Source organism: Crocodylus siamensis, chromosome 7, assembly GCF_052110815.1.
Source record: "Crocodylus siamensis isolate JL-2025a chromosome 7, ASM5211081v1, whole genome shotgun sequence".
NCBI lineage: Eukaryota > Metazoa > Chordata > Crocodylia > Crocodylidae > Crocodylus > Crocodylus siamensis.
The window spans coordinates 64,083,159-64,100,096 of record NC_143401.1 but is presented as its reverse complement, the minus strand read 5'-3'; the positions used below and the strand labels follow the sequence as shown (position 1 = coordinate 64,100,096).

The window sequence follows — 16,938 nt, the reverse complement described above, 5'->3', positions numbered from 1 at the left end:
GAAACCGGTTCAAATCTGTAATGCAACAGAAGTTCAGTGCACATAAATCCCTTTCAAAATGGCCAAAACTAGTTCAAGATAAACTTGTATGGATGTAGTATCAGACTTAACTGATTTAAATTAAATCTGTTTATTAAATTAGTATCTCAAATCCCCTCCAGATTCAAGTTAACATGTGGTCCTCCAGCATCCCAGGATGCATTGCATCTCCCCCACCCTCACAGGGTGGGTAAACAAGCTTTGCCTCTAGCCCAGCAAGGAGGCATGCTCTAGTGCCCTCCCCCCTGCCCCCTGACATCTGACCTGAGCCACTGCAGGTATGCAGCTACATTTCTGAAATCAAAAGTAAACGTCTTTGCACTTGCTTATCGGTTCAATCTATGCCTGCGAAGATTGAATCGATTCATTCTCAGGCTTTTTGACTGTCTGTACTTAGCCCAAGAGTGAGGAGGTAGTCAGTCAGGACTTTGCAGATCCAAACAGCCCATTGCTGTGTGGGGCTGGCATCCCAATGTCGGGGGGCTCACTCCCTGATCCCTGTGCCAAATCTGCATGACCTGCTATGCCCAGTCTGCATGCTGTGCTGCTTCTGCCCAGGCTTTGCAGAAGACCTCTCCCCTGGTCTCTCAGTTTTTTTGTGGAAGACATGCACACTGATGATAAGGCGCAACAGGTTCTTCTCTTCCACCTTGAGCCATGTACCGAGAGTCTGTCAGTGCCCCTTGAGGTGACTGAAGGCACACTCCATTGTCATGCGATACCTGCTTAGGCAGTAATTCTCCTTCCAGCAGTCCAGCTGCCCCATAGGGCTCCACCAGCCAGGGCAGGACTAGGTAAATCAATTCCCTAACGATATGGGGGGGACAGTGACATCAATAATGAAATTGGGGACCCCAGGAACATAGCACCCACTTTCTATCATCTTGGGGAATGGGAAGTTATGGAAGATACGGGCATTGTGAGCACTGCCTGCCTAGCTGGTGAAGATGTGTGTGAAGCGGCTCTGGTGGTCCTGTAAGAGGAGGAGTAGCCTTTGTGGCTGACAAATGCCTGGACACCCTGGGGTAGGCAAAGGATGGGCACCCATGAGGCAGCAGCTGGTGACCACCTCCTGTCGGTTAACAAGTTGTAGATGAAGCAGTTGGCCAGAACATCTGGATGACCAGATGCGCCTCTCCAGTCGTATTCTTGCCCACATGGAACTGGTTAGCATATAGTGGTAACTACTGGAGGTGGCCAGCTTCATGACAATAATGACCACCCATTTCTCTGGAGTGAGGGGTGGCCGCATGCTGACATCCTGCCATGTGATGTGGGGATGGGGGTCATATGGGCAACTATGTCAATGAAAGTGACCCGGCACATGCAGAAGGTCTGGACCTACTGTTCATCGTTCCAGATGCTCAAAACAATTGGCTTCCACCAGTCAGTGCTGGTGGTGTGTGGTGGCCCACAGCATCCAGCAAGAGACTCGCAAGGTGACAAACAAGACGGGACGCAGGTCCTGGGTGTCCCTGCTTGGGCACAGGTGGCAGGACATCATGGCAGGGTGCAGGAAGACCCTGGACACAAAGGCACATGTAATTCAGGATGAAGGGGTGCTCACTCTGGGTCCTTTTTGGAAGCCTAGGGATGGGTGCAGGAGAATCCATGGTGATGTGGCAGAGGGTTGAGGGCATGCTTGCCCATGCCTAGAAGCTAGTCAGGGTGGCCTGGGTGCTTAGCTTAGTTGTCAGTGTCTGGCAGCCCAGAGAGCTCTCGGGACATGCAGGGAGGCATGCAGGAGCACCCTCAACCTAAAGGCCTCAGCCAGTGTAGGCAGCCTGCAGTCCCCCTCCCTGCCCCCCCACCTCCTCTGCCAAGGGTGAACATGTACACTGTTTGCTACGGATCTAACCTAGGCTCCTTACAGAAAACTACTTAACTTAGACCAATTCTTTCCCAGGCTTTCTGAACTTCTGTACCTGACCTTGGTGTCTAATTCAGGCACATGGCAATTCCCATGCTTTGGGATTTGAAATTCTTATTGGCCACGTAGTCATGTTAGACTATGCTTCAGAGCTATAAGTGGCAGTCATAAGCATCAGTTGATAATAATGCTTCCAATAAAATCTCATTTACCCCAGTTAGTAGAGGCCATTGCTGCTTGCTACCTGCTGGACATCCAGATCTATAAAGTTTTATAGGTACCAAGCTCTTACTGAAGCAAATGAAAGTTTGAGAACTAAATCTCTTTGAGGATCTGGGCCAATGTTCTTGTTGGCCTGCCACCTTGCAATATTTATTCTTCTCAGGTAGCTTCGCTAATAGATCAAAAATAAAATAGTATCCTGTTCAGTTTTAAACTGTGCTCAGTGCAGTTTTCCTCTGCCTTCATACGGGACTGAACCTTTCAGTCCAATGCTGCATAACATTTAACTCAAATTTTCAGCAAAATATTTTAAGTTTGTGTTTAACTTTACATTAAGTTACATATTCCGCTGAAATCAATAGTACTTAATAGTCAGTAGGATTTAAGCATGTGCCTAAAGTTAAGCATGTTTTTAATTGTTTTGCTGAATAGAATCAGTATCTGTGTCACTATGTAGAAGTCAGTGGCTGCCAGAGAAAAATAAAATGTATATACAGTACTATTAACTTTTTTTTTACATCAGAGACTCATTTTATGTACTGTACCACTAAAATTATTTAATATATATCCCAGAAAGGCAGTACAATCAGTTAGATTTAAATATTAAAATGTTAAATGGAATATGGACTTTGGGCACTCTAGTACTGTTTTAAGGGAAAATTAATCGGCTTAACTACAGTATTCACAAGTTTAATGCTCTGAGAAAAAAGTGATTGTCTATTTTTTTTCACAGTAATTAATGGAAGTCAAAGGCAGCAACTGGAATCTGTAAGCTACTCATCTCGCTACGCTCTGGGACTCTTTTATGAAGCTGGTACACAGATTGATGTCCCCTGGGCTGCACAATACATCACCAATAATCCCTGCATACGCTTCATATCCATCGATAATAAGAAACGCAATATAGGTCAGTGCTCCCATTATTTCCCTTAAACACAGTAACAATAGAGGGTGTAGATCATGAAAAATGCTGTTTAATTGAGTGTTGCTATTCTGAACAGAGCAAGTATTTAACTACAAGCCACAGGGGATAAAATTTATTGTCACATTTGGCCTGCAATAAAATACACAATGAATCTGGGAAAGTTTTCAGAAAATCATCACCCAGCACATGGTTTATATTCTGCGTTTATGAAAACAGTGTCAGAGTATTTAAGACATCAAAATGTTACTATTCCAAGAAACAGCTTGAGCTCTATTTTTTAAAGACTGATTCATGCACATGCCAATCTATGTACCATCATCCAATTTACAAGTCTTGATCTTTCCATTGAGCATGCTTGGAACATGTTATAACGTATACAAGGCTTCTCAGTCTAATTCAGTGGTAAGTAATATATTTTTTCCATCAGGGAAAATCCTTGAGATTACTCTATGTATATCATTATTGCAAAAGACTTCTTTTTAGAGTACTTCTTAAGAGTTCTGCAGAAATTTTGTCATCTCTCTGGTAAAGGTGATCATGAAAAGAGACATACTGTACTTTTATTAACCACATGTAGCAATAAGCCCATGGGAAAATACGCTGGACCAGGACATTTAAAAAGTAATCATGAGCAAGATTTGTCAACCTTAAAACTTTTGAGATATGGAAAGAGGAGCAGGCTCTGATTTTTATATTACTGATACTTTTTAAGAATAAAAAATCAGCCAGTTTTTTTTCATGGATTGCAATGAAGTGAGCTACTAACTTAAATTGATTAAATTCTTACAAAAATGAAATTCCCTTAAAACATCTAAAACTTTCATATGTTTTTAAAAAAAAATAGTGGGAACAACTATCATCTAGTGTAGCTAGAGCAAGGACATATAAAGCACTGACAGACATGTGGGGGAAACATGCTTGATCAGAAGCAGCAGCGCATTACTTCGACCTGGCTTCACTGAGGCTGTATAGATCAGGCACTTCAATGGGACTTTTTGGTGCTTTTGTCTAAAACAGATTCAATCATTAGATAAAAGTGCCAGAAAAGTCACACTGAAGCACCCAGTCGATACAGATGTTGGGAAGTCAGGTCCAACTAACAGGATGCCTCTTCTTGGGTGTGTGCTGGGCTTGCCTCAGGAGCACACCAATTTTAAAGTAAAGCATCAGGTTTTTCTTTCCACATCTGCAAGCAGCCAGTAATTCTATTCTCAGTTGTTCCAGTGACTTTAAGTGACCTTGATCTAGTCAGTTAGCCTTAGTTAATTCAGCTGTGAAACGGGACTCAAATCTGTATTTTCAAACTACTTGGTTATGTGTTATCTGTTGAACTTAAGTGAAGATTTTCAGAAATGGCCCCTATGTAATACAAATTATCACTATTATAAAATATTGTTAAGTGAAATAAATCTTGGTTTTCTGTTCAAAGTTATGAATCCAAAAATATTCCTCTCTCTCCTATCTTTATTGTTCAGTTTGGACTAAGAGTTATCATTCTGTAACAAACTTAAACTCTGTCAGCATCTGTCCACCAAACATGTTTCAGATGTGTACATCACTTGTAGTACCCAAACACTAACAAAATTTTATAAAGCAGTCATAAGACTGAATATATATATGTTCCTTCTGTTGTTGTATTATGCCAGGCAATTTTATATATTACTTACTATCATAGTATCTTCAGGAAGTCAGGTTAGTCATTCATTAAATTATTGTTGTGAGAGAGGTAATATAAGAGCGATGTTGTAGCTTTGTGGGAGAAGTAATTCAGTGATGCTGAAAAGCCATTCTACTTTCTAATGTAAAGGTTCAGCTATGGGCCAGCTGCCGGGAACTGTCTGCCTTTGCTCATACATTTTTTTACCCAAGGCATGATAACTCCGGTATCCCTAATGGAATGCCGAGACCACACTAAAATAATCCAGGTAAGACCCATGTGAGGACATTAAAAAACATAATTGGACTTTGATCTGAATCCAGTATTGAACAAGGAACCAGTGTAAAGTGAGTAGAACCTGACTGATGTGCTTATGCCTTGCTGTGCTGCTTAGGTGAGCTGCTGCATGCTTCAGCTTCATTTGCCAGGCCAAGGTTTATAGTACATGAGATTGTAGTGACAAAAAACTCATGCAGTGGCATAGCCTGATCCCCAGTGGAGAAGGGTAGGGGGGGATGATACAAGACAATTCATTTTACTGTTTTTGCATCAGATGCCAAGTCCACAATAGTAGTGGCACTAATTTGTTCTGCTACGGTGTGCCACGGTGCACACCCCTGTCTGTGTTCTTTGCTGACCTGTGGCTGCAGTGGCTGGCTGGCTGGTGCATAGGTGTCTTGGCAGGGGCTAGCCACCCCCTGCACTGAGGCACCCTGTGCGCTGAGCAGCTGGGGAGCAGCACATGGAAATTTGGGTTGGGGAGGTAGACAACAAATGTGGGACAAATGTAGAGGTGGGGGAGCAGGCATTCTTGGGCTGGCTGCTCCCCTGTCTCCATGTGCCTCAGTGCAGGGGCCTCGCTGTGGAACCCCCATACTGACGCATGTAGAGTCTCTGTGCTGAAGCACACTGCGCCCCAGCCAGCCTCAGATCAGCTGGCTGTTCTGCAGTTTGCCTTGAGATGGGGGGCATGGATCCTGCTCCCCATCTCAAGGCACACTGCAGAACAGCTGGCTGGCTGGAAGGTAGCAGCACTGTGCACTGATTAATGTGCAACTTTTGCAGTTTGTGGCACTGCAAAGGGGTTTGCATCGCCACAAACCTCGTGCCTGCATGTCTGCATTCAGGCAGAGAGTCCCAAAAGAAAGCATATGTGTGTGCTGCTGTGATTGGATACTATGCGTCCCCAGTCGTGGGTGATGGTTGAATTTGGTACGACCCTTCCAAATAGTTTGCTCCCTTTTCCCACCAAAATTGCCTGCTCGGGTTTTGTTTTAGCTAGTTGAAATTGATGTTTATGCAAGAAGCAAAGGAAATACAGATTTTTATTACATCTAGTATTGTGATGCAAAACTGCCTGCTATCCTATGAGTTCTCTGGTACACTTAGCCTAAATATTGACAAAGATTTGAGACAAGACTGAGTGCTTTACACAAGGGCTCTTAAAAGTGTACTTGTTCAAAATCCCACCTTAGATGGGCCTAGAAATTAGAAGTGAGGGGCTGTTAAAAATGGCCTTTAACCAGTTTCTCAATCATCTTGCCAGGCATTTCACTCTAAAATCCAACCCGGAGTAAATGTAAAGAATTCCTATATTCACCTAACTTGTACTTTGTAACAAAATGAAATGCTATTAAGTGCTTAAAACATAGTATCTTTTCATTATTTAAGGTCTTTACATAGCTGATTTAACCAATTGTGTTGCATTAGTTGGGGGTAAGACTAGATAACCTTAAAGATCCATTCCTTCCAACTCTGTGATTCTATATATACTCAGTAAATTATTAAAAGGTTACTAAACAATATCAAAATGTGTATGTTTAAGGTAGCACACACACTTTTAACCTTGGATGGAAATGTCTAATACAGTATGATAGTAATTTCTTAAGGAAGGTTCATTTTCTCAGGTGAAATATTTTCTTTAGGGTTTTGGGGGGGGGGGTTTAAGTTTTTGAACAAAATGAGGGCTAGCCGTCGCAGATGAAATGCCTCCCACAAGCCCTCATTGCAACATATAAACAGCCAGCCAGTCCTCTTTTGTACTCTACTGTTCCTTGTTAACTTACTTGAATTTTGTACATTTCAACTTTGTTCCAAGAAAAGTAGTAGTGGAGTGGGAGAATAATGCATGTTAACAAGAAATAAGGAGAGACAGTTCTGATTGCGGGTGTTCCTGTATAGTATAGAAAGTTTGAAAGACAGTCCCTTGCTCTTTTTCTTGAGGATATATTAAATACAATAATATAAACCACAAGTAAACTGTCACCAAGAGATTTTCTATTCTTCAAGTACATGTACAACTCCTACTAAATAGATAACTAACATTAAAGGGAATTCATGAACAAGGATGCACACATGCTCATGCATAAGAGTATAGGGATAGCTAGGACTCAACATGTAGTTTACTTATAAGTTAGTAATATCATAATAGAAATACAGTAAAAGAGGTGTTAACTGGCATTCTACTATCCAGAATACTCTATTAACTAGAATTTCTAGCCAAGTGGCTTGACGTGGCAGTGGGGGAAAAGGGAGTTGCTGATGCCACCCACCACCCTGTGCTGCCTCTGCTCCAAATGCAGCTATTGCCAGCTCCCCTGCCCCTTCCCCTGCCCCACAGGGGTTTTCAAAAAGGTTGAAAACCCCTGCCTCAGATAACCAGAATTTGTAGGTACCCGGCACCCCCCCGACCCCACTCATGCCACTTAACACAGCTTTTACTGTACATTTTTACATAGATTTCTTCAATTTCTTTTCATTCATACACACATTTTATAATAACATTTCTGAATGAACTTTAGATTGATTTACATATTTTAAATAAAAAGTGACTATATATGTGCAAGAAAAAGGGCACTCATAAAATACAAGCAGAAAACTTAATTTTTCTTTTATTTTCCCACTTTCTCTCATGCATCCACAATAAGTAGATGGGGCAGCTGATGTCTGATGCCCAAGAAAAGGCCAATCTCCTAAACAAATACTTTGTGTCAGTTTTCCACCCATCCAAAGCGGGTGCTAGACAGAACACACAACTTCCAGGGAGTGGAAGATGGTCCCATAACTGACGTCCATCAGGTGAGGGAACACCTCGAAAGGCCAGATGTCCGTAAGTCCTCAGGCCTGGACGGAATGCACCCAAGAGTCTTGAAGGAGCTGGCAGACATCACAGCACTCCCTATGGCAAAGATATTTCAGAACTCATGGCACTTGGGTGAAGTGCCTGAAGACTGGAAAAGAGCTGATGTGGTCCCAATCTTCAAAAAAGGAAGGAAGGAAGGAAGGTCCAGGGAACTACAGGCCAATCAGTCTGACATCCATCCCTGGGAAGATCTTGGAGAAAATCATCAAGGAAACCATCAGCAACAAGCTAATGGAAGGCATCCTTCTGAATGCCAGCCAACATGGCTTTCTCACTGGAAGGTCTTGCCTGACCAACCTTGTCACCTTCTATGACCAGGTGACTCATTGCCTCGATAAGGGAGACGAGGTTAATGTTGTATACCTGGATTTCAAGAAAGCCTTTGGCTTGGTCTCGCATGATGTCATCATGGTTAAGCTGGGGAACTGCAGCCTCAGCCCTCTCATGGTCCAGTGGCTGGGGAACTGGCTCTGGGGTCAGACCCAACGAGTACTAGTCAATGTGGTGCAGAGTGACCAGTGGGGTCCCTCAAGGCTCAGTTCTTGGGTCAGTACTCTTCTACATGTTCATTAATGATCTGTATTCGGGTGTCAGATGCAGGCTGGTAAAGTTTGCAGATGACAGTAAACTATGCCCAGGGGGACAAGGCTAACCGGGGCTGGTCTGAGGCCTCCACCCAGACCGAGCCCATGGGGAAGCTGATGTCCCCCTACCTCCCGGCCTGCGGGGGATCCCCAGCAGGGCCGGGGGGGGCAGAGATTGGGAGCCCCCACACCTGTCCGGCAGGTGCCTGGCTTAGGGCTCTGGAGGCACAGGTGAGGGAGCTCCGGGAGGAGGTTAGCAGGCTGAGGGGGATCAGGGAGGTGGAGGAGGAAATTGACAGCTATTTCCTTTCCCTGCAGGACCAGGCACCCAAGGAAGAAGCAGCCCAGGGAAGGACCTCCACGGCAGAGTGGCAGACGGTCACAGCCAGGACCGGAGCGGCTCGCAGCGAGCAGGTACAAGCTTCTCCAGTCCGACTGGAGAACAGGTACGAGGCCTTGGCGACTCTGCAGGAGATGGAAAGGGAGGAGGAAACCCTTGGGCAGGAGGAAATGCCACATTCTTCACATTCCAAACAGATCAAGAGATCCGAGAGGACCCAGAAGAGGAGGAGACGCGTGCTCGTTATAGGCGATTCCATCCTGAGAGGTATGGAAGGGCCCATTTGTCGCCAGGACCCTTCAGCACGAGAGGTCTACTGCCTGCCTGGAGCTAAGATTCAGGATGTGACGGAGGTAATCCAGGCCAGGATCAAGCCCACCGATTACTACCCCATGGTCCTTGTCCATGTGGGTACTAATGATGTGGCCAGGAGAACCCCCGATCACCTGATGGCGGACTACCAGGCTCTCGGCAGCGTGCTGAGGGAATTTGGTGCACAGGTGGTATTCTCTTCCATCCTACCAGTGAACGGACGTGGAAGACGGCATGAGAACTGCATCCGAGAGACCAACTGGCGGCTTCGGCAGTGGTGTCTCGAGGCAGGCTTCGGCTTCCTGGACAATGACCCACACATTACAACGAGGGACATGCTCAGCTGGGATGGGCTTCACCTGTCCCCCAAAGGTAAGCGTGTGTTTTCTTCCAGGTTGGCGGATCTCCTCTGGCGGGCTTTAAACTAGGCTCGTCGGGGGGAGGGGAAGATGAGGGTGGGGGAGGCTGTGGACCACCAAACCAGGTGGCACCCACAAGGACAGCCCAGCCTGAAGAAAGAGAGCTTCGGGAACGTGAAAGGCAGGGGGTGGACAGCAATACGGCACAGGTAAGGAACGGGAAGGTTAGAGACAAAAAGCCCTTTAGGACTTGGAGCGAGGGGGTAGCAAAAGCACCAGTCACAGGGCTCAAGTGCCTATATACTAATGCTAGGAGCATGGGGAACAAGCAGGATGAACTAGCGCTCCTGGTTGCACTAAACGACTACGACTTAGTGGGGCTGACGGAAACCTGGTGGGATCCATCCCACGACTGGGCGGTACATATTGAGGGCTATAGATTGTACAGAAAGGACAGAGTGGGGAAAAGGGGGGGAGGGGTTGTGCTCTATGTTAAGGAGCAATATACATCAACCCTCATCAAGACAGAATCAAAGGATGAGGAAGTAGAAGGACTGTGGGTTAGGCTACATGGGGGGCAAGGAGAAAAGGATTTGGTGGTAGGGGTCTGCTACAGACCCCCACATCAAGGGGAAGAAATAGATTTGGGGCTCCTGAGGCAACTCTCAGAGACCATAAAAGCTAAAGAGGCGGTGGTCATGGGGGACCTAAACTACCCGGACATCTGCTGGGAGACACAGACAGCAAAGTCCCACCGCTCACGCAGGTTTCTAACCTGTGTACAGGACCTCCACCTGACGCAGGAGGTACATGGTCCCACTAGGGGGAATGCCTTACTGGATCTGGTATTGGCAACGGGGGATGACATAGTAGGGGACCTACAGATCGGTAGCCATCTGGGGGACAGTGATCACCTAAAAGTACAATTCAACATAAGGCGTCGAGTGGGTAAGGTAACCAGTAGGGTGAACGTGCTGGACTTTAGGAAAGCTGATTTCAGCAAACTCAGGCGATTAGTGAAGGATGCACTGCAGAGTAGTAGTTTTGAAACGATGGGAGCCCAAGAAGGGTGGCTGTGCCTTAAGGAAGCTATCCTTCTCGCACAAAGCGAGACGATCCCCGTGCGAGGTAAAAGAGGGAAAGGGGCCAGGAGGCTTCCCTGGCTGACCAGAGAAATCCTGGGCAGACTAAGGGCCAAAAGGGGAGCACATAAAAAGTGGAAACAGGGAGAGATCACCAAAGAGGAATATACCTCTTCTGCTCGTGCTTGTAGGGAGGCAGTTAGACAGGCCAAAGCTACCATGGAGCTGAGGATGGCAACCCAAGTAAAAGACAATAAGAAATTGTTTTTTAGATATATAGGGAGTAAAAGGAAGGCCCAGGGAGGAATAGGACCCCTGCTAAATGGGCAGAAACAATTGGTGACGGACAGAGGGGACAAGGCTGAACTCCTCAACGAGTTCTTCGCCTCAGTGTTCCTAAGCGAGAGGCATGACAAGTCTCTCACTGGGAGTGTAGGGAGGCAGCAGCAAGGCACCAGACTTCCATGCGTGGACCCTGAGGTGGTGCAGGGTCACTTGGAAGAACTGGATGCCTTTAAGTTGGCAGGCCCGGATGAGCTCCATCCGAGGGTACTGAAGGCACTGGCCGACATCATTGCAGAGCCACTGGCGGGAATATTTGAATGCTCGTGGCGCACGGGTCAAGTCCCGGAGGACTGGAAAAGGGCCAATGTGGTTCCCATTTTCAAGAAGGGGAGGAAGGAGGACCCGGGTAACTATAGGCCAGTCAGTCTCACCTCCATCCTTGGCAAAATCTTTGAGAAAATTATCAAGGCTCACATTTGTGAGAGCCCGGCAGGACAAATTATGCTGAGGGGAAACCAGCACGGGTTCGTGGCAGGTAGATCGTGCCTGACCAGTCTAGTCTCTTTTTATGACCAGGTCACAAAACACCTCGACGCAGGAGGAGGGGTGGATGTCGTATACTTGGACTTCAGGAAGGCCTTTGACACGGTATCCCACCCCATACTGGTGAACAAGTTAAGGGTCTGTGACTTGGATGACTGCACAGTCCGGTGGGTGGAGAATTGGCTGGAGGGTCGCACCCAGAGAGTTGTGGTGGATGGGTCGGTTTCGACCTGGAAGAGTGTGGGCAGTGGGGTCCCGCAGGGCTCGGTGCTTGGACCGATACTCTTTAATGTCTTCATCAGCGACTTGGACGAGGGGGTGAAATGTACTCTGTCCAAGTTTGCAGATGACACTAAGCTATGGGGCGAAGTGGACACGCCGGAGGGCAGGGAACAGCTGCAAGCAGACCTGGACAGGTTAGACAAGTGGGCAGAAAACAACAGAATGCAGTTCAACAAGGAGAAATGCAAAGTGCTGCATCTAGGGAGGAAAAATGTCCAGCACACCTACAGCCTAGGAAATGACCTGCTGGGTGGCACGGAAGTGGAAAGGGATCTTGGAGTCCTAGTAGACTCCAAGATGAACATGAGTCGGCAGTGTGACGAAACCATCAGAAAAGCCAATGGCACTTTATCGTGCATCAGCAGATGCATGACAAATAGGTCCAAGGAGGTGATACTTCCCCTCTATCGGGCGCTGGTCAGACCACAGCTGGAGTACTGCGTGCAATTCTGGGCGCCGCACTTCAAGAAAGATGCGGATAACCTGGAGAGGGTCCAGAGAAGGGCCACTCGTATGGTTAAGGGCCTGCAGGCCAAGCCCTATGAGGAGAGATTAGAGAAACTGGACCTTTTCAGCCTCCGCAAGAGAAGGTTGAGAGGCGACCTGGTGGCTGCCTATAAGTTCGTCAGGGGGGCACAGAAGGGAATTGGTGAGTATTTATTCACCAAGGCGCCCCCGGGGGTTACAAGAAATAATGGCCACAAGCTGGAGGAGAGCAGATTTAGATTAGATATTAGGAGGAACTTCTTCACAGTTCGAGTGGCCAAGGTCTGGAACGGGCTCCCAAGGGAGGTGGTGCTCTCCCCTACCCTGGGGGTATTCAAGAGAAGGTTGGATGTGTATCTAGCTGGGGTAATGTAGGCCCAGCACTCTTTCCTGCTTATGCAGGGGGTCGGACTCGATGATCTATTGAGGTCCCTTCCGACCCTAGCATCTATGAATCTATGAATCTATGGGGGAAGGCAGCCACACTAGAAGACAGGCTGGGATATAGGCTGACCTAGACACGCTCACAAGGTGGGCAGACCAAAACCTGATGGCATAGAGAAGTGCAGGGTGCTACACCTCAGGAGGAGCAACCAGCATCATACTTATAGGCTTTGCAGTGCTAGGCTCGCTAGCACCACGACCAAATAGACTTGGAGGTCTTGATTGATCACAAGATGAACATGAGCCACCAAAGCAATAGTGTAGCCTGCAAAGCTAGCCAAACTCTGGCATGCATCCATCGATGCATCTCTAACAAAACCAAGGACATCATCCTCCCACTTTACTTGGTGAAGCTGCAACTGGAGTACTGCATCCAGTTTTGGGTCCCCCAGTTCAGGAGGGATGTGGATAAGCTTGAGAGAGAGTCCAGAGGAGAGCCACCCATATGATCAAAGGCCAAGAGAGCAAACCTTACAAGGAGAGGCTGAAGGACATGGGACTCTTCAGCCTGGAGAAGAGAAGGCTCAGAGGGGACTTGGTGGCAACCTATAAGTACATAAGGGGTGTGCATCAGGGTCTGGGAGAACAGTTGTCCACCAGAGTTCCCAAGAAGTAACAAGGTCCAACAGCCACAAACTCCTAGAACGCCAGTTGAGATTGAAAGGAAACACTTCTTCACAGTCCCAGTGTCCAAGGTCTGGAACAGACTCCCCCCAGAGGTGGTACAAGCACCTACTCTGGACTCATTCAGAAGGCATTTGGATGTTTATCTTGCTGAGATCATTTGATCCCCGCAGACTTTCTGCCAATGTCAGGAGGGCTGGACTCGATGATCTTGCGAGGTCCCTTCCAGCCCCCAATGTCTATAAAATCTATAAGTACAGCCATAAGATTTTGTTACCCAAGTTATATGCTGCAAATGGGGACTTACTGACAAGCAATCTAAAACTCCAGTAATACTTCTGGCTTTAGCTATATGACACCAAGTTGTCTTCCCCAGTACAGAATGCAGCTAACAGAAATAGCCATATGTTTATAGTGCCTATGCAAAGGCAGATATACCATATTTTTTCATATATAACACATACCTTTTCCCCCAAAGTCAGCACCCCAATACTTAAGCAGGGGAGCTCAAGTATGTCCGTGGTAAGAAATCCAGTGTCTGTATAAGAAGACTGATTTCCTTAGGTAGTATTACTCAAATGTCCCTGCTTTTCTTTATGTTATAAGAGCTTATTCTTTAAGGGATCAGCATAGGCCAGGGGTGTCAAACTCACCTGGGGCCTTGGGCTGGATCTGGACTATGGGGTTCCATGTAGGCCAGATCCATCCCAGGGCACAAGGGTGGCTACCAAGGTGGTGGTGGGTCCAGAGGTGGCAAGAGATCTTGCAGTAGTGGCAAGTCTGGAGGTGACACAAGGCTCCAGCAGTGCTGGGAGGGATCTGGCAGAGGTGGGAGTCCAGAGGTAGCAGTGGGTCTGCAGATGGGGTCTGGCAGCGACAAGGGTCTGAAGCACAGTGAGGTTTAGGGGTGGTTGTGGCAGTGAGCCAAACTTACTGTCAAAGGTCCCCCATTCTATGGCAGGCCATGCCACCCAATATCCAGTAGCCCAGCACACTGGGCAGAAATTCTCCATGAGCCATATATTTTACACGTCTGGTGCAGGCAAACCCTTCATTTCATGTGTGTCTGGAATGTTCAAAGGGAATGGACAGAGAAGGAATTATCCAGGGAAAACATTCTGAAGCTGCTCTTGTGCCATAGAGGCTACAGGAAACTCCATGGATCCCTCCCTCTCTAAATGGAGAACTTCCACTGCTTGGTTTTCCACAATCCTACTCTCTCCCTTTCTGGAGTTAGGTTCATAAAGAACAGGGGACAGTCGGCTGTTCATAAAGAATGGGACAATTGTTTAAACAACTTTGTTTAAGTCAGTTGGGTTGCATATGGATGTAAGCAATATGAAAACAGAGACAAATGGTTATGGTTTGAATACTGTGAACCAGGAACAGAATAAAAAGCTCTCCTTTTTTTGTTTTGTTTTGTTTTGTTTTGGATAAATTACCCCGTGCACCTATTCTGTGCTTCCCCAAGGCAACTTATACCAGCAAGGCTTCTACCTGGCCTTGGGCCTCAGAAGACACAGATTGCACATTACAGGACCAACTTCCCACATTTGTAAAATGTATCAAAATGCAGCCATTATACATACTCTCATCTGTCACTTCAACCACAGTATCAGTTACTGAATCTGGCATCTGGTGTCATCTGACTGATTTATAGTTAGAACAAAAATCACTGGTAAAACTACTGTTAATATTACCAATCTTTGCTTGTTAACATGGACTATGCAGGACTAGTAGGGCTTTTTACCCCAGTTGATAATCTGACCCACTTTTTTAATGTTGCTTGCACCTGCAGATGTAATGTGCTTGAACATCATAGAATGAAAAGAACCTATATGTAGGGTATATTGAATTCCCTGCATGGTATGTATGAATATTAAATAGTTTTATGATAGCCTGCTTTAAAAATTCCATCAATATTTATAACTAGTCTGTGGAACAGTGGGAATTCTTTCGAATAAATTATTCCAAAAAATGATTTTTGTAACGCTGCAGAATCTTTGCACTTCTTTCGATTCTATAGGACTAAAGATAGATGATACACAAAAATCTAACAAGTTCTCACCTCTTTTTTAAGCATTATGTGGTTATATAGCTTAAAAGAGAAAAACACTTTTTTAATGTTTGCAGTCTCACCATAATTCCTAAAATAGACTCCTTTATCCTTCAGTACCAAGAAAAGCAGTTTTAGGAATAGGTAACATTAAAGGGTTATCTCACCAAAGACTCTGTACACATTATGATATATGAATTTCCTTTATAATTCCATCCCAAGTCTGCTTGCTTATTATGAACACAGTCAGAAACTATTCATGAGGACAGTGAAATCTAATATTGCAAATAGTCTCCTTACATAGGTTCTTCTGTGCCTTTCAAGTTACAGTGATTCCTTTGAGGAATCAGAGTCTATGCCAGCCGTGAGATTTTTTTTTTTTGAGTCATCTCAAACTTTCTGCTCATTTACCAAATACCATAATATGCCAATTTGGAGGAAATTGTTTATATTTGCCTGTTTTACTTTGAAAAAATAGAAAGTGTTTTTTATTTCTCTCTCTCACTCACACACACACACTTTTATAGTTTGTTTTGGGGAAACAACAAGTAAAATCCTTATCCTTTTTTCCAGAATTAGAATGGATTTTGGCTTCTTATTCCTTAGATTTTAGCAATCCAACTGTACAAAGGAGGAAGGGAAAAAATCTTATTCCTTATGTATGTATATCTCTTCTAACGCTAGATTTATAAACAACTCTTTTAACGCTAGGTTTTGTGAAGCTAGGATTTGGCAGATTTCCTCTGTGAAAGACAACAAAATTCTTATGGTAGCCTTATAAATAAGATGTTGTATTTGTAGATAAAGTTTAATCTGAGGTTTATAAATCCATTTTTAATACCAAAAAGAGAGACATTTTGGCAATGTTGCATTCTGGAGAGAATTCCCAGCAGTTCAGCTGAACCAGTGCTAAAAATAGTAGAAGCCACAGTGTAGAAAATGCTCTGATGATTAGAATAGATTTTGACCTCCGTATTAAACCAGTTGGAAGGAAAATCTAACCAACCCAATGGTAAAAATGGGTCTTACTCCCAACCCCTGTCTATAATGAGGTTCCTACCAATTTTAATACTGGTTCAACTAACCCAGTTGGAATGTTTCTGAACTTTCTTAAAGTGGACACTGATGGCTATTAAATGGGAGTAATTATTCCCATTTACTAACCCTATAAACTAGTATTTCACTGTTGACCTTTTCAAAGTTCAAAGTAACTTTGTTCTCTTGAAAGTTACTGGATCCCCAGACTTTGCAAAGTCTGTAAACCACAAAGCAGATATAGCAAACACAGGCTGTAGCACAAGTTTCCTCACAAGCTACCCCACAAATGTACTTCAGTCATAAACAAGAACAACCACTTCTAAGACTGAAGATGTTCAGTCATCTCTGTGGAGACTACGAACAATGGTATCAATTGTAGCACTAGTTTTTTTGCTGTAAATTCCTTTAGATTAAGAACTGAATGGTGATTACTATTTAGTGTAAGTGCTTGACATGCTCTTATGGAGCATAATCATTTGGAAAAATCCAGTTGGTTTCTAACTTTACTTTCTCCAGGGCTGTTACTGGATGTCATAGCCTCTCCTCTGCAAAAACTATCCAATGCTTACCTGAACAGCAGTTTCACTATTAATTCCTTTACACCAAGCCAAATCCTTATCTTGCCACAGACAGTTCCTTGCTCCTATC

General features: G+C 45.2%; 1 protein-coding gene across 11 annotated transcripts in view; it reads left to right on the top strand.

Moving 5' to 3' along the window:
• RNLS (renalase, FAD dependent amine oxidase) overlaps positions 1-16,938 on the top strand; it is a 157,180-nt gene that overhangs the window by 108,261 nt on the left and 31,981 nt on the right. For 2 of the 11 annotated variants that reach the window (XM_090057431.1, XM_090057435.1), the window contains 3 exons: positions 2,865-3,038; positions 8,758-8,885; positions 8,977-9,463. In XM_090057431.1, coding sequence (XP_089913557.1) covers positions 2,865-3,038; positions 8,758-8,885; positions 8,977-9,463 — 789 coding nt within the window. The other 9 variants (XM_090057437.1, XM_090057432.1, XM_090057433.1 and 6 more) reach the window with 9 other exon arrangements.